This window comes from Aspergillus welwitschiae (genome assembly GCF_003344945.1).
Source record: "Aspergillus welwitschiae strain CBS 139.54b unplaced genomic scaffold BDQ94scaffold_44, whole genome shotgun sequence".
Classification (NCBI taxonomy): domain Eukaryota; kingdom Fungi; phylum Ascomycota; class Eurotiomycetes; order Eurotiales; family Aspergillaceae; genus Aspergillus; species Aspergillus welwitschiae.
In genome coordinates this window covers 6,894-28,981 of record NW_020798738.1, presented here as the reverse complement: position 1 = coordinate 28,981, position 22,088 = coordinate 6,894, and the positions used below count along the sequence as shown (strand labels likewise).

The following is a 22,088-nucleotide window of genomic DNA, read 5'->3' as shown; positions in this document are numbered from 1 at the left end:
AAGGGAAATAAGGGAAATAAGGGAAATAAGGGAAAAAAGGGAAAAAAGGAAAAAAAGGAAAATAGAGGGAAAAAAGGAAAATAGGAGAAAAGGAAAAAAAGGAAAAACGAAGACTATCTAGATGTCCTCAATTGCCCCTGTTTCTCGAGCCACCTGCATTACCATCTGGATAATTGCATCCACGTCGATAGTTTTGAGAGGTATCTGATGGTCAGCATCCCAGTCATATCTCTGGGTACTGCTGGGCGTACAACAATCATGCAAAACGTGCGTAAAGTCCCTCAACATAGAATCACGAGATCCATAAACATGTACAGTAGGGATGTTCAGTTGGTCATTCGATTGGATTTGAAATTCAGAAGAAGTGTTCATGTTTATGAGGGGGGCTGGCGCGGCGATGAGTAGCGCGAAACGGAAATTTGTGCTAGCAAACCCCCTTTTCTGTTGCTCCTGTTGTCGAAGGAGTAAACTGGCCGCCGTCTGCGCCCCTCGGCTGAACCCCAAAAACCCCACCCAGGGCCCAGTACCGCCAGCCCGGTCGTCTTCATCCATCGCGGACTGGATTGCCTGGTCAATGCTAGCAATGATTCGTGCATCGACCTTGGATGAGCCCGAGTATGAGGCAACTCCAGGAGATGACTCGTCTGGCTCGATAGCTCCTGGCATCCAGTTGCGAAATGGAGCCCATTTGTTGTATACGGCACTTATGCCGGGCCCTGCATGGGTGACGAAAGGGCCCTCAACATAGACAAGACGGAATGAGGCTTCAAGCTTAGCTCGGAGAGCACGGCATTGAATTTTCATGATCTTAGCATTTGTCCCGCCGCCATGAAGACAGAGAATACGGGGATGGTGGATATTATGATATGATTTATTCAACTTGGGAATTGTAGAAGACATAATTGCAGTGATGAAGAGACTGTGGTTAATCTGGAGATATCTGGAAACATATCTACTTTATATTCACTGTCACGTACTGGGGTATCTGAGATTAGATGCCCTCGCGTCTAATTAGAAAGTAATTTTCTAATCCTATACAAATATGTGTTGGGTCTACATTCAGGTTAGCTACTAAATGTGGCTTTTCTACAAATCTGATCGCCTTTTATTGGTATTTTATACACGGTACTTGCGTTCACGGGCATAAAGATAGGTGAAGTGGGTATTATATGCCAAACAATCACAGACTGTGACTGTATTATTTACAATAGAAAAAAGCCACAACCTGCAGCTAACCCGAATATTCACTAGCGTTTCCTGAGGATAGAGTTGGAGGATTATTCTCTGAGGGGACAGGGGGGGCCTGGCTTCATATATGGCAGCCAGGAAACTAATTCATTCATGAATGCGTGGCGTTGTCCGAGCACACACCCGACGTGTGGGCTACTTTGTGGAGCTCAGGCTTTATCGAGAGTTTCATTGTGGCTTGAACTACAGAGCTAGCCAAAATAAGTTGAGCCTATCTCACATATTAGCGTTTTCTATTATCATTGTAGAAATTAGGGAATTTTTGTTTTTTAAAAAAACTTCGCCAGTGTAGATACGGTGGAGATACAAATAAATCGATGTATTCATATATAACACGCCTGGGTGGCGAATAGACAGTCATTTAAGGCTTCGAAATCGCGCCTGACATACCTCACCGAGCCGTCTCTCCTCTAAGTGGTTTTATTGATTACTTTTGCATTTACCTTTTCGATTAACATCCAACAATAACTGATTTATTTCTCAATTGCCCTAAGATGGAATCACAACAACTCCGTGAGCTGTTAGATGCTCGAGGTAACACTATTCTGGCCTTCGGTCCACAAATCCAATCATTGGATAAATCAGTCGTTTTGAGCACTCGTTCCGGTATTGACAAGGGTCTCAACTTCTTCAACCATGCGTTAGACGACCTCGCGGTCTACTGGGACTCATTAGTTGCCAAGATTCCTGAGATTGAGCGAGTATTTCCAGAACGAAAACTCATCAAGGATCTAAATCGCTTCATGCGACATGGACTGTACGAGGAAGGGCTATGGAAATACGTCAGTACCTCGGCCTGTGTGGCGTATATCGCACAAATTATACAGCATTGGCAATACTTGCAGATGGCAAACGAAGGTCATGGTCGATCAACAGACCCCCAAGCGTCTTGGATAGCACAACGTAAGGAGAACGAGACAGCCTGCTTAGGCTTCTGTGGTGGCCTCGTCCCTGCTTGTGTTGTTGCCAGTTCTCACAACATGGTCGAGCTTGAACAAAACGCGGTGGTTGGTTTAAGGATTCTTGTGTTGATGGGTGTTATCGCCGACATTGACGAGGAACTGAATGGAAATGCCTATGCATTTGCTACCATCTGCCGTGGAGATGAGGCGCAGAAAGGATTGCGTCGCATTATTGAGAAACACTCGCCTCATGTTCATATGCAAGCTACCTTTGATATTGGGTGTGCTACCGTATGTGTTCCGGAGGCGGTTGAGTCCGCATTCTTGGATGAAGCCCGGGATGCTGGCGTCAAGTGCATCAAGCTGGGTGTTCATGGTCGGGCTCATGATGTCAGTGCAGAGGGAGAGCGAAAAACCAGGATCATGCTACAGCTGTGTGAAGAGTTGCCTGGGCTTCGTCTACCAGACGCCTCGCAATCAGCAATCCCAGTATACAGCAACATTGATTCCGAGGCTCCCCTCACCCAAGGCAGTCTACATGAGATGGCAATCAGGGGCATCCTTAGTTTACCTTGCGACTGGTACAGCATATTTGTGAATGTGTGGGCTCGTCTTGATGATCCGTATGTGATCTCTTATGGACTGGAGCAATGCGTGCCTCGATCTTTGCTTTTTGGTATCAGATCTAAAGTCCTACATTTGGCAGACGTAAAGCCTCCAGCTCCCCTTCCACAGCCCCCATACCCTAACGAAGAGATGATCGCTATCGTTGGCATGGCTATCAAAACTGCCGGAGCAGATGACGTGGACGAGTTTTCGCAGATGCTGCGCAGTGGCCAGTCCCAACACCAAGAAATTGGTCCCAACCGGATCGCATTCAAGCATGAACTCGACTCCTCCCGCAAGTGGTATGCCAACTTCATGCATGATGTGGATGCCTTTGACCATCGATTTTTTAAACGCAGCGCACGGGAATCTGTTGCAATGGATCCCCAGCAGCGACTCTTTCTAATTTCCGTCTACCAGGCGCTTGAGAACGCAGGGTATTTTTCCTCTGCTGTGCGCACGGGTGAAAGCCCTAAGGATGTAGGTGTTTTCGTTGGGTCAACCATGAATGATTACGAACACCATGCCGAGGCCCACGATGCATCCGCTTTCTCAGCGACTTCCACCAAGAGCTATATCCCTGCTAGAGCTTCTCATTTCTTCGGCTGGACGGGTCCGACCGTTGTTTATGACACTACCTGTTCCTCGTCTATGGTTGCTATTCACTACGCCTGTCGCAGCTTGCTCTCCGGAGAATGCTCTGCTGCTATCGCTGGTGGTGTCAATGTGATGACCATCCCTGGTACCTTCCGTGCTCTCGCACAGAGCAACTTTACTAGTCCGACAGGTCAATGTAAACCATTTGATCAGGATGCCGATGGCTACTGTCGTGCCGAGGCTAGTGGTGCTGTGTATCTCAAACGTATGTCTGATGCTGTCCGCGATGGGGACCGGGTTCTCGGTTCTATTGCTAGCTCTGCTGTACTTCAGAATCACAACTCAACACCATTCTTCGTCCCCAACTCCCCTTCGCTGTCTCAACTGTACAATTCTGTGATCGACAAGGCGAATATTGACCCATCCCATATAGCCGTCATGGAGGCTCACGGGACAGGCACCCAGATTGGCGATGCCGCTGAGTATGCCAGTGTTAAACAATGCGTCGTTGGCTCGTCTCGAACCAACAATCTGATACTTGGATCTGCAAAGGGGCATGTAGGACATGCTGAGGGTACCTCCGGTATTGTGTCCTTGATCAAAATTCTCACCATGATACAGGACGATTATATCCCTCAGCAAGCCAGCTTCACAAAGATGTCGCCCCATCTCAAATCCACCGGCGCGGATATGATCGAGGTGTCTACGTCGATCCGAAAATGGCCAGATGGGCCCCGCACAGCACTCATCAGCAACTATGGTGCCACAGGGTCGAACGCCGCGATGATCCTCACTGCCCCGCAAAGAAAAGAGCCCACTCTTCATCCCGAATTCGCTGTTCCGTTCTGGATTTCTGGCTTTGACGAGGAAAGCATAACCAGATACTGCGCGAAATTAAACGACTATCTCCAATCCAAACCCAATGCTACCCCTTGGGATATTTCTTACCACCTCAACCTGCAGTCCAACCGCGCCTTGCCTCAACGAGTTCTGTTCACTTGCCAGACGCGAAAAGAACTGGAAGAGAAGCTCCGGGAACTGACAAACGGCGCGCTTCAGGCACAAATAATTCCTTTACGAGAAGAAAGGCCTGTAGTTCTCTGCTTCGGTGGTCAGACAAACTCTTACATTGCGCTTCAACGCTCGGTCTATGATAGTGTGAAGCTCCTTCGCCACTATCTTGACGACTGCGACGCCGCTATTCAGGCCGCTGGGGATACTAGCATCTACCCCGACATCTTCTCCACTTCGCCAATAACAGATCAGTCTCATTTGCAAGCCATGCTATTCGCCATTCAGTACTCCTCCGCCCGTTGTTGGCTGGACTGCGGCTTGTCAAGCAGAGTTGTTGCAGTTGTCGGGCACAGCTTCGGGGAGCTGACCGCACTCTGTATTTCGGGAGCGTTGTCAATGAAAGACACTGTCAAATTGGTCATTGCCCGGGCAAGGTTAGTGCGCGATGCGTGGGGCCAGGATCCTGGGGCCATGCTTGTTGTTGATGGAGACGAGAATCTGGTAAACCTTGTCCTTGAGGAGGCGAATGAAAATTACAAGGGCTCTTTCCCAGCCAGCATTGCTTGCTACAATGGTCCGCACCATTTCACCTTAGCGGGATCTACTGAGGCCATTGACTCTGTCACCTCCATTTGTGAGTCCATGCCAGGAATTAAGCACAAGAGGACTGCTGTCACCAACGCCTTCCACTCAACGCTTGTCCAGCCCCTCCAGGAACAGCTGGAAAAGCTGGCCAAATCCTTTACTCTAAAGCAGCCTGTTATTCGCCATGAAAGAGCCACAGAGTGTCAAAGGGCTATGCCTTTTAACGTATGGGACCATATGAGGCAACCCGTCTATTTCAGACATGCCATTGAACGCCTCGCTCAAGAATATCCATCTTGCGTGTGGCTAGAGGCAGGGTCTGGGTCTGGAGTTACCTCCATGGCTAGCCGGTCTTGTTCATCTTCTCACTCCTTCCACTCGCTCAATATTTCTGACCCAAGAAGAGGCACTGAAGGTCTTGTGGCTGCGACATTGTCACTTTGGAAGAATGATATCCCTGTCACATTCTGGGGTCATCACCACTTCCAGGACTCTGATGTCATTCCATTATCTTTACCACCCTATCAGTTCAAGAAAACCCGACACTGGCTGGAATACAGAGACCGTGCGTCTGGTCCTCAAGGCAGGCAAGGGCCGGAAATTGGTGACCTTCTTTCTCTTGTGCAGGACCGAAGCTCCGACTCCCAGCCCATCTTTGCTATTGACACTGAATCAAACTATTACCATGAAATGATCAATGGCCATGTGCTGGGGAAACTGGCCCCTGTTCTCCCTGTTTCTGCACAGATTGGTCTGGTTGTTGTGGCCTTGTATAGTCTGCACCCAGAATGGACGAAGAGCCGCTTCCCTTATTCTGTCCATGACATGGTCAGTCAGACTTACATCTGTGTTGACCCTTCACGCAAGTTCTGGCTGGAATTCTCTGCATCAGGCGAGAGTAAGCTTGAGTGGGACTGGGCTCTCACCAGTACAGATAAGGCTCAGACGGAGGCCAGCAGGTTGGTGCATGTTGAGGCGAGCTTGCACATCCACCCCCCTCAAGATACTATGTATAACACTGAATTTGATGCTTTGGAGCGCAGTGTTTCGCATCAAGAATGCAAGGAGCTTCTTGGTGGTGATCTGGATGACGATGATGAAGTTCATGTTGTCCAAGGGCAAGCTGTGTACCAAGTGATTGACAACATGGTATCCTACGGGGACTTCTACCGCTGGACGAAACGCATTGTGGGTCGGAATGGTGTCGCAGCTGGTGTTGTGCGGAAACCAATCAGTCAGTCGTATGATCCTGGACTGGGTGATGCATTCTGCCAAGTCGGTGCTATTGCAATCAACTGCATGGCCGAAGCCATCTCACCAAATAATATCTGGGCTCACAAAGAATGCGGTAAAACGCTGCTCTCCCCAACCTACACTGGAAGCTCAGAGAAATGGCACGTTCTTGTATACCATCGAGCCAAGACAAGCCGCATCCGTGAGATGGATATTTATGTTTTCGATCCCGCCAACGGTCAACTGACACAGGCGTACGTTGGGGCGCAAGCTGTGCAGGTTCCAAAAATGCTTTGGGAGAACATTCTCATATCGCTCACCACGGAGAAATGCACACTTCAAGGGGCTCGAAATGATCCTAGTACTGCAGTTCCAGAGAACGGGATCACCGACCAGTCCACAGCCCAAGTGCAAAGGACAATTTCACCATATAGCTATGACACTGTGTTGGCAGAGCTTAGGAGTATTGTTTCCAAAATATTGGGGTTACCTATAGAGGAAATAAAACCGGACTCTCAGCTGGCTGACCTGGGTATGGATTCCCTGATGGGTGTTGAGATGGGTTCTGATATTGAGACCGTTTTCAAGTGTTCGCCTGATCAAGAAGAGATGATGGGGGTTACGAGTGTGGAGGAGCTTAGTACCGTCATTTGGAATACACTTCAACAAGGAAACAGTTCGGAGTCTTCCTGCACAGAAGATGAAAACAGCAGTTCTCAGAGCAGCGTGTCATCAGTTGACGATTCGATGCCATACAATAGAGGTGATATCAAAAAGCGCCAGGATCTGGCCCAGGGTTTCGTCGACAGATACTCTGCCAATTTCACTGCTCCTTCTCCATCTTCCGATGCCGCGAGCTGGAATGGCTCCAAAACGGCAGTGGTCATCGTGACGGGTGCAACAGGTAGCTTGGGATCGCACCTCACTGCTAAGCTTGCTGAAAGTCCTGCTGTTGCAACTGTCGTATGTCTCAACCGGCCTAGCAGATCAAGCTCTGCAGTGAGCCGTCAGCAAGATTCATTCTCTGCAAAAGGCATTGAGATATCCGACGAGAGCTTCAAGAAACTACGCGTTTTAGAATGCACAATATCCGAGTCTAAACTCGGACTATCTGATGAGGATTATGACTGGCTCGTCCAAAACGGTACCGATATTATGCACTGCGCTTTCCCACTGAGTCCGACTGAAACCGTAAGGGGATTCGAGCCCCAATACGTCGCTATGCGCAACTTAATTGACCTTGCACGAGATATTGCTAGTGCTCAATGCAGCCACAGCGACCAGCGTCGTCGCGTTGGCTTTCAATTCGTTTCATCCATCAGTGTGGTTGGTTTTGCCAAGAACCACCCTGTTTCCGAGGCACTTCGAGGAATCGAGTGCGCACAGCCGATAGGATACTCAGAAGCGAAGTGGGTGTGCGAACATATGCTTGAGGCGACTCTGCGTCAACACCCTGACTTCTTCCGAGCGATGTCAGTACGTTGTGGTCAGATTGGAGGTTCCAGCACATCTGGATTCTTCAATAAGAACGAACACGTGCCTTTCATGATCAAGTCAGCTCAGAGCCTCCGTGCTTGGCCCGATCTTGCTGGTCATGTCCTGTGGGTTCCTGTTGATCAGGTGGCTACAGTAATGGTGGAGCTCATCCACGTTGACGATGCCATCGAAGATACCTCCATTCCCAACACGGTCTATCATATTGAAAACCCCGCTGGCAGAGCTTGGAAGGACTACATACCGGTGATTATCAAGGAGCTTGGTATACCTGCAGATAGGGTCATCCCCGTTGGAGAATGGGTCAAGGAGGTAAAGGCCTCTAAGTTGGATCGGGCATCCAACCCAGCCGCCCTCTTTGGTGACTTCTACTCTGGCTACTATGTGCCTTTGATGTGTGGTATGGTTCTTGACTCAGCTGAGAGCAGAACGAATTCGAAGACAATGGCAAAGATGGATCCTATTAGCGATGACACGATGAAATTGTATATCGACGGGTGGAAGAAGAGCGGATTTCTTAAGACATGATTTATATGTGCGTTGGCTCAACCTCCTTCGCCATGTCTGAAAATAACTGTTCCAAGTCGTCATTCCCGGACAATGCAGCAAGCAAGCAGTATATTGCCTCTCTGGACGCAGCAGATTCATTGGCTTCATTCCGTGATCATTCATAATCTTTTCTAAAGCAAACATAGCCTGAAAGAAGCCCGCTAATCGAAGTAAGGGTTTTCCTGCTCATTCCGTCATTTTGATGGGGTACAATACTGGTTTGTTCATAGAGAAGTCCCTGACTCGGGCTTTCAAGAGATTAAATGTCCATTTTCTTCGTATCTGGGTTTTTCCCTCTATATTGGGCGGCAGGCTTGAAAGCCGATATACTGATTTCGATTTGTTCCTACATCACCTTTGTAATGGTGTGCTTTCATGCAGCCTTGGAAAGTACCCCTGATGATGGCTCATTAGAGGCAACACTAAGTTTGAGAGAGTATGGAGGAGGGAAAAGAAGTCTGTGAAGAACTTCTATTGATTTTAGATGTCTTTAAGGTCATTTCAGCTTTACCTGAAAGGCCGTAAGCTACTAGTCATCTCAGCTGGTCGACATCAGTTATAATTTCATCTTGATAGCGGTGGCAAGGTGGACCTCAAGCTTGTGATCCTTATCCCATCCCAACCCGTCGGTCATCCCATCAGCGGCACCTCGATTCAGCCCTCTCAAGAGTTTCCGTTCGCTATCGCTGATTCCTTCGGCCCCTTCAAAGTGGTCACCGGCGTTGTTCCACACAAACTTTGGGGTGCTGAGGGCGCTATTCAACTCCCAGTGCTGCTGTGATGCTCGTCTTTTGTTCGAGAGAACTCCGGCATTGTTAACAAGAACCAGCTTTTGGGTATTTCGATGGAATGTGTGCTGGAATAGCTCGCTAAGAAATGAATCTTTTGTTTCGCCGATCAGACGTGACACTGCAAGACGCATAGGGGCAGGTTCGGTGCAGCTGATGGCAATATTCTCAAATCCTCTTTCAGAAAGGATAACGTTGACTGGCTCCCAGAAAAAGTCCCTGAATTGATCTTCGGATATAAACAATGTATCAAGCTTTGGATTGAAAGACCGTCTGAAGACGATCGACTTCTTGACTGTGACATGGGCGTTGATACCCTGGCTCTTCATCGAACTGAGTGTAACTCGGAATGCTTCCCGATTAACTGATAGGATTGGAACTTCAAAGTCGATGCTTAGCAAACGATGGTTGAACCTGACATCCACTCCCGTCTTGCCCACATTTTCCAGTGTCCAACAACCCGCCCTGTAGAAGTACAGAGGACGTACGAACTTCGGCAAGGTCTCTTCCCAGATCTGCACGCGGAGCTCAGCAGGGAGGCGAGAAAAGAGAGGGAAGTCGACAGCTCGTGCCGCCATGATTATTGAAATGGTTCGACGGTCGGGTTGAAGAAGAAGGGCTGTTCGAGGTGGTGAATTGTTGCTTCAGACAAGCTGTAATAGATAGAAGCTCCAATGGAGGCTCGGTCTGCCAACAATGAGAATGACTTTAGGGTCCGGGTAAACGGTGGTCTGTGTTGTTGCTATCCTAGGTGAGAATGTGAAAGAATACAGTATCAGGCGTAACTCATGAAGGAACCTGTGATTACAACAATTATCGGTCGCCGTGGAGATAGGGTACTGGTTACTCCACTGACAAGTCTTTAGTAACGGCCTCATTCACTAGTACTTGTCACTATATCTGGTCAGTCTTACACCTCCTTAACACATGTCTAGTCAGTGTTACGTGAAAGGATAATCCGCTGGAGGACGAACAGTTTAAGATAATGATTCACATGTTTAGGTATATCTACAGGAAGCGACTGGGTAATCAAAGCCCCATTCTTGCCGCCTCAGCTCGAACAATGTCCGGCAACTCCTCGATTAAACTTCTCTCCTGTAACCTCCAGCCAAGGAGTTTCTTCGCTCGCACCGACCCTTCCCTTAAGTTTCACCCCAAACGGCAGCCTCAAGCCCAGCCGAAGATTTGAAAGCCTGATCGATTGACTAGCCTCGAAGCTCAGGCGCGTCGACCTGCACGCATCTTCGTATGAAAGCTTCCTCGCCAACATCAAAGGCAAAACGACATGTCCTTTCACTATACGGCATCTGATCAAGACCTCTGCTATGTCCACGAAGCACTTGCAGCTACTGGACGAAGTCATCGCTTTTATTAGAATTTTGCCCATATAAGTCTGCTTACAATCTCAAACAAGTACATACGACCACAGGGTGTGGAAAACAGGGCTTCCCGTCCGCTCAGCCGTACTTAAGCCACACGCCGGGAGGTTAGTAGTTGGGTGGGTGACCACCAGCGAATCCCTTCTGTTGTATGTTTTTGGCTTTTTCTTTTCTCGAAATTTCTTGCACTGTGAAGGCATCTGGTGGGATGTGCTGTCCAGATGAAACCGGGATACAGATCCCTACACATCAAAAACACCCCCTCTCGTCTGCGGCTTCAACAACCCCAACATAATCTGCTTCGACCTCCAAGCCGCCCATTCATCTACGGGCCTTGTTTCCTCCACTTCTCCCTCAGCTAACGCCGGTATCTTCCCTCCACGAATTCTCCGCATGGACGCCGACTTCGCCGGCCTCACCAAATACGCCATACTCCGCCTCGGCACGAATGCCTGCTCCCCGGGAGCAGCTAGAACCCTATGCAAGGAACTTCGCAGTAGCTGACCGGTCCATTCAACCAGCGTATCCCCAATATTGACCAACGCACAACCTGGCAGGGGCTTAACAAAACGCCAATTCTCCATATTATTCTCGAGCCCCGCGGGGAGGATCTGCAGGCCACCGATAACGTGGAATAGCAGCGTCAATGTGCCGATATCCGTGTGTCCGCCTAACGAGATGCGATCGCGTTCCGCATCACCGGATGTGTGGGGAGGACTGCATAGCAAGCGGACAGAGGTCTCGGACTCGTGATCCAGTGGACCAAGTTTGCTTAGTGTATCGCGCTCGAGGCCAAGCTGCTTGTCCAAGGTTGTAAGAATTACATCCAAGGCCGACGAAGCGTGGCGGATGAACGCCTGGATCTGGGGTCTGTGCGCCTCGATCGGGGGCGCGTTGGTGCGGGGAGGACGGTTACCCAAGATATCGTCCTGGTTTATGGAGTAGAGGTGCATGTGATCGAGCTTGCCGTCGTCGGTTTTTAGTGCGCCCATCCGTTTATAGCCTGTTAAGTCTTTGGGCGCGTTGTAGGCGTATTGGTCGAGTGTTGACTGGTCGAGCGAGAAGAGTTCGGTATCGAGATCGAACATAGATTCTGCATCGTGAAGGAGAGTCCTGCCGTCTGCGGAGTCGTGTAGGTCGAGAAGGAAGAACCCCCATTCGCGGCAGGCGGCAAATAATTTCTCTGCTTCGATTGGGTTGCCAGACTGTAGTCGAGAAAATGTGAAAATGGGAAGGTTAATGGTCGGTGTATTAGCCGGAAAGGGGGGAGCCTGAGCGAAGTATCGAGCGGTCGGCATTGCTGGAATTTGCTATGTGTTAGAGTTGTTTATATAAAGAATCTGGTATCGCGTTGGGATTAGTTTGGGAGAGCGGGATTCTCAGATGATATACACCGCTACAGAGGAATATATTCGAGGTTGGGTCATGATACGTCTTGGTGAAATTGGAGAAATAGGTATGAGGGAAGAGACTGACTTATTTATCCTGTTACAGGGAGGTTTATAATTAGTGCTTATGTTCTTGCTTCTCCCGCGTAGGATCTGGTCATAATGCTATTGGCACCCGCGATGGCAAGTTCTTGGCCAAAATGCTTTTCCAAATATGCTATGACAATAACCATGTAGCCACGCATGGATTGACTGAAATCAAGAGGGGGTGCCACATATGATAGTTAAAATCCATAAATTCAGTCGTAATCTTGATCAGTTAGCAGTCATGTACCTCGAACCACGCTATGTCTTTCATTGCGAGATCAAATTGGTACGCTTGAGCAGGTGCAGGCGCTTCCTTGACACTCGGGTGTTGCTGCGAGGCAACAAATAGAACAGCTTCGAGCTTCTCAGAAAGAACTGTAGACAGCCATACGTCGGGGGAGCCTGGGGCATTTGAAGATCTAATAGAACAGGCCGGGCGTTAGGTTCTATCTGGAAGTATGTAATTCGATGGGTCAAAGATTGTGGGGCCTTCGAGGTGCTATCCAGGCTTCCAAACAGGCGTTAGTGTGTTTGAGTCGGTTCTCGAATGAGATCAAGGACGGAATTTGAAAGTGTTATTCTATAGATAGAAGTCAACCTTAGAATTACCTTGAGTACTAGGAGGTTGCACAGGCAACATGGGATGTCGCGCTTCGCGATATTTAGAAATACCTTTTGGAATTTATGCCGCTTGTTAGAGCGTTATATCATGTGGATGTCTAGATGGTTGATGAATCCTCAAGTTGGCTCAATGGTATGGACTCGAATCCCGGCTGATACAACCTGTAACAATTAACTGACTCGACGGGGCAATCAGAGGGTGCCAACTGTGCAGACCCATATCTAATTGATGTGTTTCTATAGACAAATGCTGCGTCCATTCTGTTCTTCAGGCATCCGTACTATTCAGGAAATAATAATATCATGTATATATCTATCATATATAAAGGAGATATTTTCCGTACTCAAAAAGCCCAAAGAATATATCGTTCACGGAACTAACATATAGCTTTAGGCAGTGATATCGTGAGCAGATATAACCGTTGCAAAAGCATCTTCCAGCTCGCTTAAAGCCACATCCTTCAAAGTTGCAGCCTCTACACCAGGGATGTTCCGATCTCCCACCGCATCACGCACAACCACAACCTCATAACCTAGTTCATTGCCAGCCCTGGCAGTCGTAGAGACACACACGTGCGCCATATAGCCGACTAGTACAATCTTTTTTCCAACATCTCCAAGACTGCTCAAGTACTCATGCAATTCGGTCTGGGCAAAAGAGCTAGGGAAGTTCTTTGTGATCAACTTCTCCCCAGACACAGGAGCGAGTTCTTCAAATTCCCTTTCTAGGTGCGTGCCCGGAGTGAAGACGGGAGCACCTGGTGGGGTCTGGTGAACAATGTGGACAATGTTGCGACCGCTGTGAGTACGGTTGGTGCGATACTTGGTCAGAAGGTCCGAGATTACTTTGCGGCTGTCGAATACACCCTCAATCTGGAGGTTGCCACATGCGTATTCGTCTTGAGCGTCGATGATAATCAGGGTGGAGTCTTGGACTGATGCGGTTGAGGGGGGTGCACCAAGAAGTTGGCGCAGGGATTTTGCTGAGGAGGATGAAGACATTATGATGAACAGTACTGTTAATCAAGGTTCAATTGTGGATGTTGATCGTTACTTTAGTACTGCAAAGCAGAAAGCTGATTATATCTGATATATGGAAGGGAAAGAGAATCTGAAGTTACCGTAGAAAATGCAGATAAGGAAGACTTATTTATACACAGACACGGCTTATTATATTACTCAATATTCCTCACTTCAAGAGGCGGGGTAGATGAAAAGGAAGTCTCATTCTGGTGTTGTGGATGACTGGATCAGCCTAGAAGCAGAAAGTGGCGAACCGAGCCACTTGTTTATGCGTCTCGATTTCTTGGCGGAATATACTTCCTCTTGGGGTTAGATCAAACATGGTGGGTCAGCTGATTCTATTTTGTAGAGTCTCTTCCAACAGACGCATTTCGGCTTCTTGTGCGGACGGCACCGATAAAGACAGACGAATAGAAATCAAGGATATAATCGGTTTTGAGAGTCTGATTGTGGGCATTGCTAAATAATCACAGCCCAGTAATTTCGCGGTGAGGTTGTAGTGCTACTGTGTACTCGTTGCAACGATCTTCTGTAGTAGATCCGAGAACTTTTGCATGGCTACCCATTTGCCTAGGCTTCCATATCGTCTACATGATCGCTGAGAATCGGCCCATCTGGATAAGGAACTCTTTCTGAAAATGTCGGTCATCATCTATAATCAGTTGTGAAGCCGCTATGCTGCATTCCACCGGCAATACATCCTCAGGCCGAATATTTGTCACTACTTAGGTAATAGCTGACATATCCTGAGCAGCCCAATGAACCGAGAAGTTGCCTTCGCCTGGATCAAACATCCTACATACTAATCTCACTGAGTATTGTCGTCTGGCCTCTTCCACAAGGACCTCTAGTCGACTATTTTCTATCTACTGGACCAAGTCGGATGCTTACTATCAAGGTCACTGCTGCTGGAGCATGCAATGAGGGTCAGGCAACGGTCAGTTTGCCAGAACTGCCGATCTAAGAAGCTCGGTGTACGTGGGCTACCACTCCACTTTGAAAGGCAGGAAGCTCATGTCATGCATAGTGTGATGGAAAGTTGCCTGAGTGTAGTCAGTGTCTATTAACAGGACGCCAATGTCCAGGGTACCCAGCCAAATGGTCCTTCGTACAGAGCCAATCAAAACCCGCCCAGAGCAGAAGATTGCCATCCAACGTATCAAACCAGGTTCTCAGCTCCCAAGAAATTGTATCGAATGATTCGCATTTAGAGGACTTTGCTTGTCAGCCATCTAACGAAATCAGTCTGCACCAAACGCGAGGCGCAGCCTGTAAATTGCGTCGCGCCGAGAAGGTTGATCTCATTATACGGAGCTACGTGCCCGATGAAGAATTATTCCCCCCTGACCTTATTTCTAATGAGCCACGGCCTCGCATATGTGGATCATGGGTCGAAGTTCTTCCAGCTATGAGTGAAAATCCTGACTCCGATATCATTCTGGCTGCCGCGAACGCTCTGTCAACCTCAATCATGTCTCGGAGGCTTTCAGAAAGGGCCTCTAGTATCAACAGCACACGTAGCTACCTTACCGCTCTCCAAATGATGCGAGAGGAGCTCGGTACGGCAAAAAAATCGTCAGATCGAGAGCTACTGGCATCAATAATGTGCCTCAGCTTGGCAGAAGTTAGTTCTGCTCCGGTATCTCGCTTTAATGAGCGCTTTGCTTATGATGCTTAGGTTATGTTTCCAGGCCCAACCGAAGGTTTAAAGATGCACATCAATGCCGTGGCACGAATACTTCAGGCTAATGGGCCGCAGCGCTATCAAACTGGAGTTTCCCACAGGCTATTTATTGGCTTCCGCCCTTTATTGGTGAGTAAAAATCACAGTGTTGAGGGTTCTGCTAATGTCTTGTAGATGATAAACGCAATTCAATGCCGGACTCCGTCTTTTCTGGGCTCAGACAATTGGAAGATGATTCCATTTGCAATATTTAGGCCATCCCCGATGCAAAGCCTTCTCAGCCAGGCCGCTGCCCTTCCATTGATTCTGCATAGAATTGACAACATATCTGGTCGAGAAGCCTCCATTGGAGATCAAACTGAAGCTACCTCTATATTGAACAGCGTTGGTGACTTGCTGAACAGCCTAAATGAATGGGAGGCGTCTGAAGCAAACAATGCGACGTCTCCCCTTTACTGGTACCGAGATCAGAGCACAAAGGCTTCGGAAATCCCCTGTATCTGGTTTCCCGGTATCACTATGGCCAACGCGATTACCTATATCTGGGCGTTTCGCATCATATGTCTTTACGAGATGGAACGTCTTGCGTCTTCCCTCCCGCAGGCTAACTTTGACTACTGGAGGATTCTGAAGGAACACCACATTGAAAGTGTCCAGAAAAGTTCTGCGAACCTGCTGAGGCAGATATGCGAAAGCATGGAGTATCTTCTTCAAGAAGAAATGAAGCTCTTCGGTCCTGCTTCTACAATCCTACCTCTTCAGGTGGCCTACGCGGTAGCCACAACGAATGGTAATCAGCACAACTTGGAATTAGCTGTCCTGAAGAAGGTTGTCGACCGGCTAGTCTGCAAAGGTCTTCAATCGTTTCCGATCATGATATTCGAAAGGAACTCTTTCTTGCACAGATGGGATAGATTATAAGATAGGTAATTCACAAGATTGATGGGTGGGTGATTACATAGATAACACAGTAACATGAAACTCTAGTATCTGTGACCCGCATCCACAGACTAGAAGTGCCCAACGAGGACAAGATTTCGCAGGTGAATGAATGTGCGAATGAATAAGACTTGGCTCTGACCGATGATTAACTGGAAGCTTGTGACAGTCCAGTTCACTACCACGTGGACGTGAATCTCCCAAAGCAGTCATGTATCCTCTCCTATCCTCACAGTTCCTCTATTATTAAGGGAACAATTATCACAGAAGCAAAGTCAAGTAGCCTATACAAGCCACGTCATCTCGGGAAACCAAAGAAATAGCACCTTCAACTTGCTCAAACTACCTAAACTTCAAACTATCAAACAGAAACACCCCAAAATGAACATCATCCACCACCAAAACCACCTCTCCATCACCACTGCCCTCTCCCACCTCACCACACCCACTCCATCCTACTCCGTCCGCCGCATTCGAGCCGAATACCTCGCCGCCACAAAAAACGGGCCAACATCCCCACAATGCGACTTCCTCTCCTTTCGCCCATTCAGCCCCGACCACCTCTTCGATATCATCGGCACGATAGCCGGTCCAGTCGGCTCTCCCTATGAAGGGGGTATTTTTCACATCCATATTCGCATCCCAGCATTGTACCCGGATCTACCGCCGATATGCACTTTCATGACGAAGATCTGGCATCCGAATGTTGGCCCATACGGGGAAGTTTGTTTGAATATCCTGCAAGATGAGTGGAGCCAGGCACTTTCTGTGAGGACTGTTTTGTTATCGATTTCTGCTATGTTGGGGGATCCGGGAATGGCAGTGGAAGGTGGTAATGCTGTGTATGGCTTTGCGAATGTGGAGGCGGGGAGCATGTGGATGGGTAATCCGGGAGTGTTTGAGATGGCTGCGAGAGACTGGACGAGGATGTATGCCTAAGGAGGGATTTGGGAGATTGATTCTTTGGTGGGTTGGCATTGGTGTGGAAATGGCTGGGGAGGCATATCGTCATATTGACCAGGCTCTGTGTACACTTGCATTTGCTCATGCAACAATGTTCTCTTCACAAAGCCCTTCAGCAGAAATTCTCACCAGTCTCAAAACCTTCAACGAAATCAAATCAATTACCTGATAGAGGGGAAGGGCCTTGTACAGCCATTTACGTATTCGAACCTTCAGCAAAGAAATATCACCGGTGTTTTCCACTACCTCAGGCATTTATGTTACCCAAGACAGACAACAATCGTTATCTCAGAACATTAAATCTGTTTGAGCGTAAGAGCAGAAACAACCAGACTCGCCTCTTGGAGACTACATTGAGGATTCCGTCTACTTTACTTATGCGGTACGAACTTTGAAAGTATCTCCCTGTTTCCCGCTAGAATTCCTTTACGGAAAGTCAACACCAAAACCAAAGAGGTAAACAATATGAGTAAAACAACAACTTGCGCAGGCATCTAATTTTTGAAATCACGCCGCAACACAACACCCTACGGGCATTAAAATTTAATAAGTTTCTTGTGACTCTTGTTACATGATTTTGTTCACTTGGATATCTGGCCAGAAGGTCTACCACTTCCTGCACTGATTGCGGGGCAACATAGGCGATCCGCACTATCGACACTTTTGGCTGAGCAGGAGAAAGCTGCGACCGAAGGTGGACTCACGCCTGATGGCAGCCCTCTTCTCCATCCTTCTCCTCAGGTAAGCATAACGAAACTAAACTTGAATCAGAAGACTAACATCTAACCAGGCTTATTATTGGGCGTTCGACATCTACGAGCAAGAAAAGATGGAAAGCGATCCTTTGGCCACCTTGAAGGGAAACCATGACGATCCGAACAAGAGCGATTCCGATGGCTATGTTCTTATATCCATATTGGACGATCTAGCCGCAAAGACCGAGAACGAACGGCAACAATTGCTGAAAGCAGGGAACTTCGGGCCTTGGTTACAAAGTACGTATGGATTAAACAGATCACAAGGGCCCCGAGTTCTTGCGATTACCACGGCACCCTTTTGGAGAGATTTGTGGCGCAGCTACGTTATGACACCTTATGGGGAGAAATACTTTAATTTCACAACTGCGGAGGATATCGCCAGCACGAAGCTGGAAAAAGTAAGTCACGGATGGTCTTTCCAAGTTAGCCTGATACTAATAGTTTTTCTCGTATAGTTGTGGGCGCGAGAAATCGATTTCGTTCTGACATTCGGCAATCGGATTTTCGAGGGTAAAAAGGTGACATCTGCGGACTGGGAAACTGTTCTGGCAGCGATGGAAAAGGGTCCAAGAGCGGATTTCTTGAGGAGACTATTCTTTCCGACCAAGGCAGACCACGAGGATGGCAGTCTGACTGGCCTATTATCGTTAAACCAGAAATGGTTCAACCAGTGGACACTGCCCCGCCTCGCAGGCGACACGTTCACTACAGGTTCAACTCAAGTGAACACCAGACGTCCCGGGTTCTTGACTAATCTTTCCGATGTCGAGTATCATAAAGTTTTCATCAACATGCAACAAAACCCCGGCCTAACCTGCCCCAGATGGTACGCGGGCTCCAGCTAAAACCTTCCCAATGCCTGCTAACAAATATAGGAGTGACTTTGTTCGAACGAACCGACTAATAGCGCATCCTATGAAGAAAGTACTTCAACATGTGATCTATTGGACGGATCAGAGTTTCTCGTACCCCAGATCGTCATCCAACGCCCTGAAAAATTGGGATTGGGTAGAGGAACTAGGAAAGTCCGCCTTTAGAGCAGAGATTAACACACGGCCATGGAGGCATGTTGACGAGGGATCGACTGATATCCTACCAAAGTTTACTATCACTTCTCTCCCAGACCATATCGGTAAATTCATGGAGCAACTTTGGACGTACACCGAGACTGAATCTGGAGGGACGTTACCGTGGTGAAACAGCAGGTATGTCAATCTGCTTTGTGTCCGGAGAGAGAGAACTAATAACTATTTATGATACTGTTAGTTAAAACTACCAACCGATAAAAAGCAGGTAAGTGTAGAGGGCGCCGATCTCGAGGCCATGTATACGTACTTGGCACGCTTTGAGCAAAAGAATTGGGCCGGAGTTGTGAAGTTGGTCGTGGGCTATGCGGGCCCCTGCCTCAGGGGCGAGCTCTCCGCCTATAATGACCTTGACTATTTGGCAAGAAACCTTCACATTTGTTCCATAACTCTCACTAACGGCAACTAGATGAAGAAACTACAAGCGTTTACTTCCTTCGGGCCACTGAACGTGAAAGTTCAGATGGCGGAGAATGCCAAATTTCGTTCAGTGAGGTATCTGACAACACAGGCCATCCGCAACCAGCTGAGTGATGAGACTGAGCTATTTTCCGCCATGTTCTGTTACCGAGAGTTGGAAAAGGTTATGATCAGCACTTTGACGCACAGGTATGGTGGGGGCTCAAAGAGGAGGTCGGAGCAGTTGTCCTTCCTCCTGGACAAGGTTTGTCCGAACTCAGTTGTGTCAGCCCCGATTTCATGATATAAGCTAACTGGAGCCAAGAAAGAGTGGGAGGTTGCCCGGGCAGAGCTTATCGAGTACTCCATGACCTTGAACCGGCGCGGCATCATGGTCAACGCGGACCAACTGAACAAGAGCTTAGAACGCCTAGCTCTCCCCACGCATGCAAACCCGGTCGCTGAGGACGGAGAACCCATCATGGGATTCCTGGAAATGGATCCTGAGAGTTATGGCCTCGAGCAACAGGGAAATACGGAGCGCCTGCAGGAGCTCCTAGCCCGTACATTAGACAAGGAGATCGATAGCCTGTAGTTAAGAGGATTTTTATGTGCTTCTGGGTTAAGGCCTTTCATCAAACTGTATACGGTTTCTCCTATAGAACTCCCGGGCGATGATCATTAGTCAAAGAGGCCCGGTGGGCTTTTTGTAAAGCAAATAATTTAACCTTACCTGTTTGCTAGTAGAACTGCTCTGTTGCGCATGTTGAACAGGTGGCATGTAAGTAGTTTCATTGCAGGATCGGGAGGCGAAGCACTATGATGGGACGTACATGGACCATGAACAAGTCTCCGGCGGATATTGGATGAAGCAGTAAGCTAGAGGATTGGCAGAGCGCAACCTTACTTGAGAGAGGTTGGCTATCTAGCCCAAGCCCACTAGTCAAGATTTTCTGGCAATGCAAAGGGCACCATAGCCATTGAATCTTTAAAGCTGATCTTTGCTCCAGGTTGTTAGCTTTCACTCAAGTTAAGGGCTAAAACCAGGCTGTAGGTTAAATATCACAATACTGACATTCTACAAGAATATTTCTAAAATATATATACTGAGAATTAGACTCGTACACTTTCTCTATAAGATTAAGATATAAAAAAGTAACTAATGCAATTATAAAAAAAAATTTTAGATTTTTAAATATATACTTTTAGTATATTCTTGTTTTATAAAGTTATGAAATCAGATACTTAATAAGATTATTATATAAGAAATAACTCTGAGAGATAAGATTATTAATTATAATTTTATTATATTAAACCTGCAGGTAATCTGTTATATTACTAAATTTATATTATAAATAAACTTACTCAGGCAGTTCAGTTAGATTAAATTTAATTTTAATTTTAATTTAAGCCAGGTATATGTAGGCCTCAGGACTATAGAAATAAATATTAAAAATACTAAATAGAAAGATTTATATATATTCTGTTTAAGTTAGCAGGAAAGACCATGTATATTAAAATGAATATATATATTAGAAGCAGAGTCTAGATGAAGAATAAATAGAATAGTAACTCACAGGCAACTGTTACGGACCCCTGCTAGTTAACCTACTAGTAAGGCGGACTCACCAGGCAGAAAGCGCCGATAAGGACAGCGCTCGGGCAAAACTAAACTGTTATTTAGTATAATTGGGAATTACTATTACGACGCCCGGAACGGCCTCGCACCACGTGATTACGGTATATGAACCAACACATAGTATATAATATACTATCATAGTCTACAACTACTATACTAGTATACGGCAGACCCGATGGTATATAATATAATATATAAAGAATAGAATATATAAGGATATTCTCTTATATACTTAATTAATTCTATTTTTTATACTTAATATTATTATTTTTAAGTAACTATATATTTAAAAACTTAGCTATAAAATACTTATCTGTATTTACTTATAAATAACTGTATAATATTATTTAGTCTTATTTCTCTTCTCTTATCTATAACTTAGTTATTTCTCAGACAGTCATCAGTCAATACCTCCTCAATATAGTTTAATGGTATGTATACCAACAGGGCTAAGCTAACTTGGGCAGGAAAATAATCCTAGAATTTAGTATATTAAGTATCAGTTAATATAAGTATTTACTGTTATAATTATTTATTATATTAATTACTTTAAGCTTATTATATACTCTGCAGCAGGGCTCCAGTGCCTAAGAGAAAAAGCAATTATATATACTAATAATATAAAAATTAATAAATATAATTAATTAGTTATAAGAAAGTATTACTGCCTTGAAGCAGAGAAACCAATTACTTAAAAATTACTTAATAGTTAAATCTATCAAGATCTGACTACCAGAATTATTTAATAGTAACTGATTAAGACTTAAGACTTTCTTAACTTAATTAGATTTATATTTTAATATAAATAAAATAAAGCTTAGAAATAAGATTAATAAGATCTTCTTTATATCTATCTATCTAACCGGGACGGCGTTTAATTGGTTTAAATTCTATATCCATAATTATCAAGAAAAGCCAGTAGGCAAACAAAATAATAATATTAAAAGAATTTTTACTAGTTATACCAGATTCAAGAAATATCTTGAACAAATATTCAGAGATATCAATGCAGTATATAATACTGAATAAAAGCTATAGCAGTTAAAAAAGACTAAATTAATATTTAAGTATATCTCTGAGTTCTTATAAGTTATCAGTTATTTAAAC

The 22,088-nt window shown here is 46.4% G+C and overlaps 8 protein-coding genes across 8 annotated transcripts; 4 read left to right on the top strand and 4 right to left on the bottom strand.

Moving 5' to 3' along the window:
• Positions 1 to 117: 117 nt before the first annotated feature.
• On the bottom strand, positions 118 to 1,420 carry BDQ94DRAFT_162696 (serine hydrolase-domain-containing protein; the record flags this gene model as incomplete). Its single annotated transcript, XM_026769597.1, has 3 exons — positions 118 to 940; positions 974 to 1,007; positions 1,372 to 1,420. 3 exons carry the CDS (start codon positions 1,418 to 1,420, stop codon positions 118 to 120), a joined length of 906 nt encoding a protein of 301 aa, XP_026621545.1.
• Positions 1,421 to 1,742: 322 nt separating this feature from the next.
• Positions 1,743 to 8,207, top strand: BDQ94DRAFT_174597 (uncharacterized protein; the record flags this gene model as incomplete). Its single annotated transcript, XM_026772377.1, has 1 exon — positions 1,743 to 8,207. The coding sequence occupies one exon, from the start codon at positions 1,743 to 1,745 to the stop codon at positions 8,205 to 8,207; it is 6,465 nt and encodes a 2,154-aa protein (XP_026621544.1).
• Positions 8,208 to 8,784: 577 nt separating this feature from the next.
• BDQ94DRAFT_174596 (2EXR domain-containing protein) lies at positions 8,785 to 9,594 on the bottom strand (the record flags this gene model as incomplete). Its single annotated transcript, XM_026772376.1, has 1 exon — positions 8,785 to 9,594. One exon carries the CDS (start codon positions 9,592 to 9,594, stop codon positions 8,785 to 8,787), a length of 810 nt encoding a protein of 269 aa, XP_026621543.1.
• Positions 9,595 to 10,637: 1,043 nt separating this feature from the next.
• On the bottom strand, positions 10,638 to 11,693 carry BDQ94DRAFT_183395 (oxidoreductase; the record flags this gene model as incomplete). Its single annotated transcript, XM_026774401.1, has 1 exon — positions 10,638 to 11,693. One exon carries the CDS (start codon positions 11,691 to 11,693, stop codon positions 10,638 to 10,640), a length of 1,056 nt encoding a protein of 351 aa, XP_026621542.1.
• A 1,031-nt stretch (positions 11,694 to 12,724) lies between these two features.
• Positions 12,725 to 13,732, bottom strand: BDQ94DRAFT_151805 (putative isochorismatase family hydrolase). Its single transcript, XM_026767820.1, has one exon. It carries the CDS (start codon positions 13,491 to 13,493, stop codon positions 12,882 to 12,884), a length of 612 nt encoding a protein of 203 aa, XP_026621541.1. The 5' UTR covers positions 13,494 to 13,732; the 3' UTR covers positions 12,725 to 12,881.
• Positions 13,733 to 14,385: 653 nt separating this feature from the next.
• On the top strand, positions 14,386 to 16,147 carry BDQ94DRAFT_183393 (uncharacterized protein). Its single transcript, XM_026774400.1, has 4 exons — positions 14,386 to 14,488; positions 14,542 to 15,138; positions 15,193 to 15,327; positions 15,373 to 16,147. Exons 1-4 carry the CDS (start codon positions 14,435 to 14,437, stop codon positions 16,117 to 16,119), a joined length of 1,533 nt encoding a protein of 510 aa, XP_026621540.1. The 5' UTR covers positions 14,386 to 14,434; the 3' UTR covers positions 16,120 to 16,147.
• A 643-nt stretch (positions 16,148 to 16,790) lies between these two features.
• On the top strand, positions 16,791 to 17,123 carry BDQ94DRAFT_151801 (ubiquitin-conjugating enzyme/RWD-like protein). The gene has a single exon (XM_026767819.1). It carries the CDS (start codon positions 16,819 to 16,821, stop codon positions 17,074 to 17,076), a length of 258 nt encoding a protein of 85 aa, XP_026621539.1. The 5' UTR covers positions 16,791 to 16,818; the 3' UTR covers positions 17,077 to 17,123.
• A 1,061-nt stretch (positions 17,124 to 18,184) lies between these two features.
• BDQ94DRAFT_162691 (uncharacterized protein) lies at positions 18,185 to 19,937 on the top strand (the record flags this gene model as incomplete). The annotated part of the gene is made up of 8 exons (XM_026769596.1): positions 18,185 to 18,256; positions 18,314 to 18,684; positions 18,734 to 18,958; positions 19,039 to 19,063; positions 19,125 to 19,323; positions 19,369 to 19,400; positions 19,455 to 19,607; positions 19,668 to 19,937. The coding sequence occupies 8 exons, from the start codon at positions 18,185 to 18,187 to the stop codon at positions 19,935 to 19,937; spliced, it is 1,347 nt and encodes a 448-aa protein (XP_026621538.1).
• Positions 19,938 to 22,088: the final 2,151 nt, after the last annotated feature.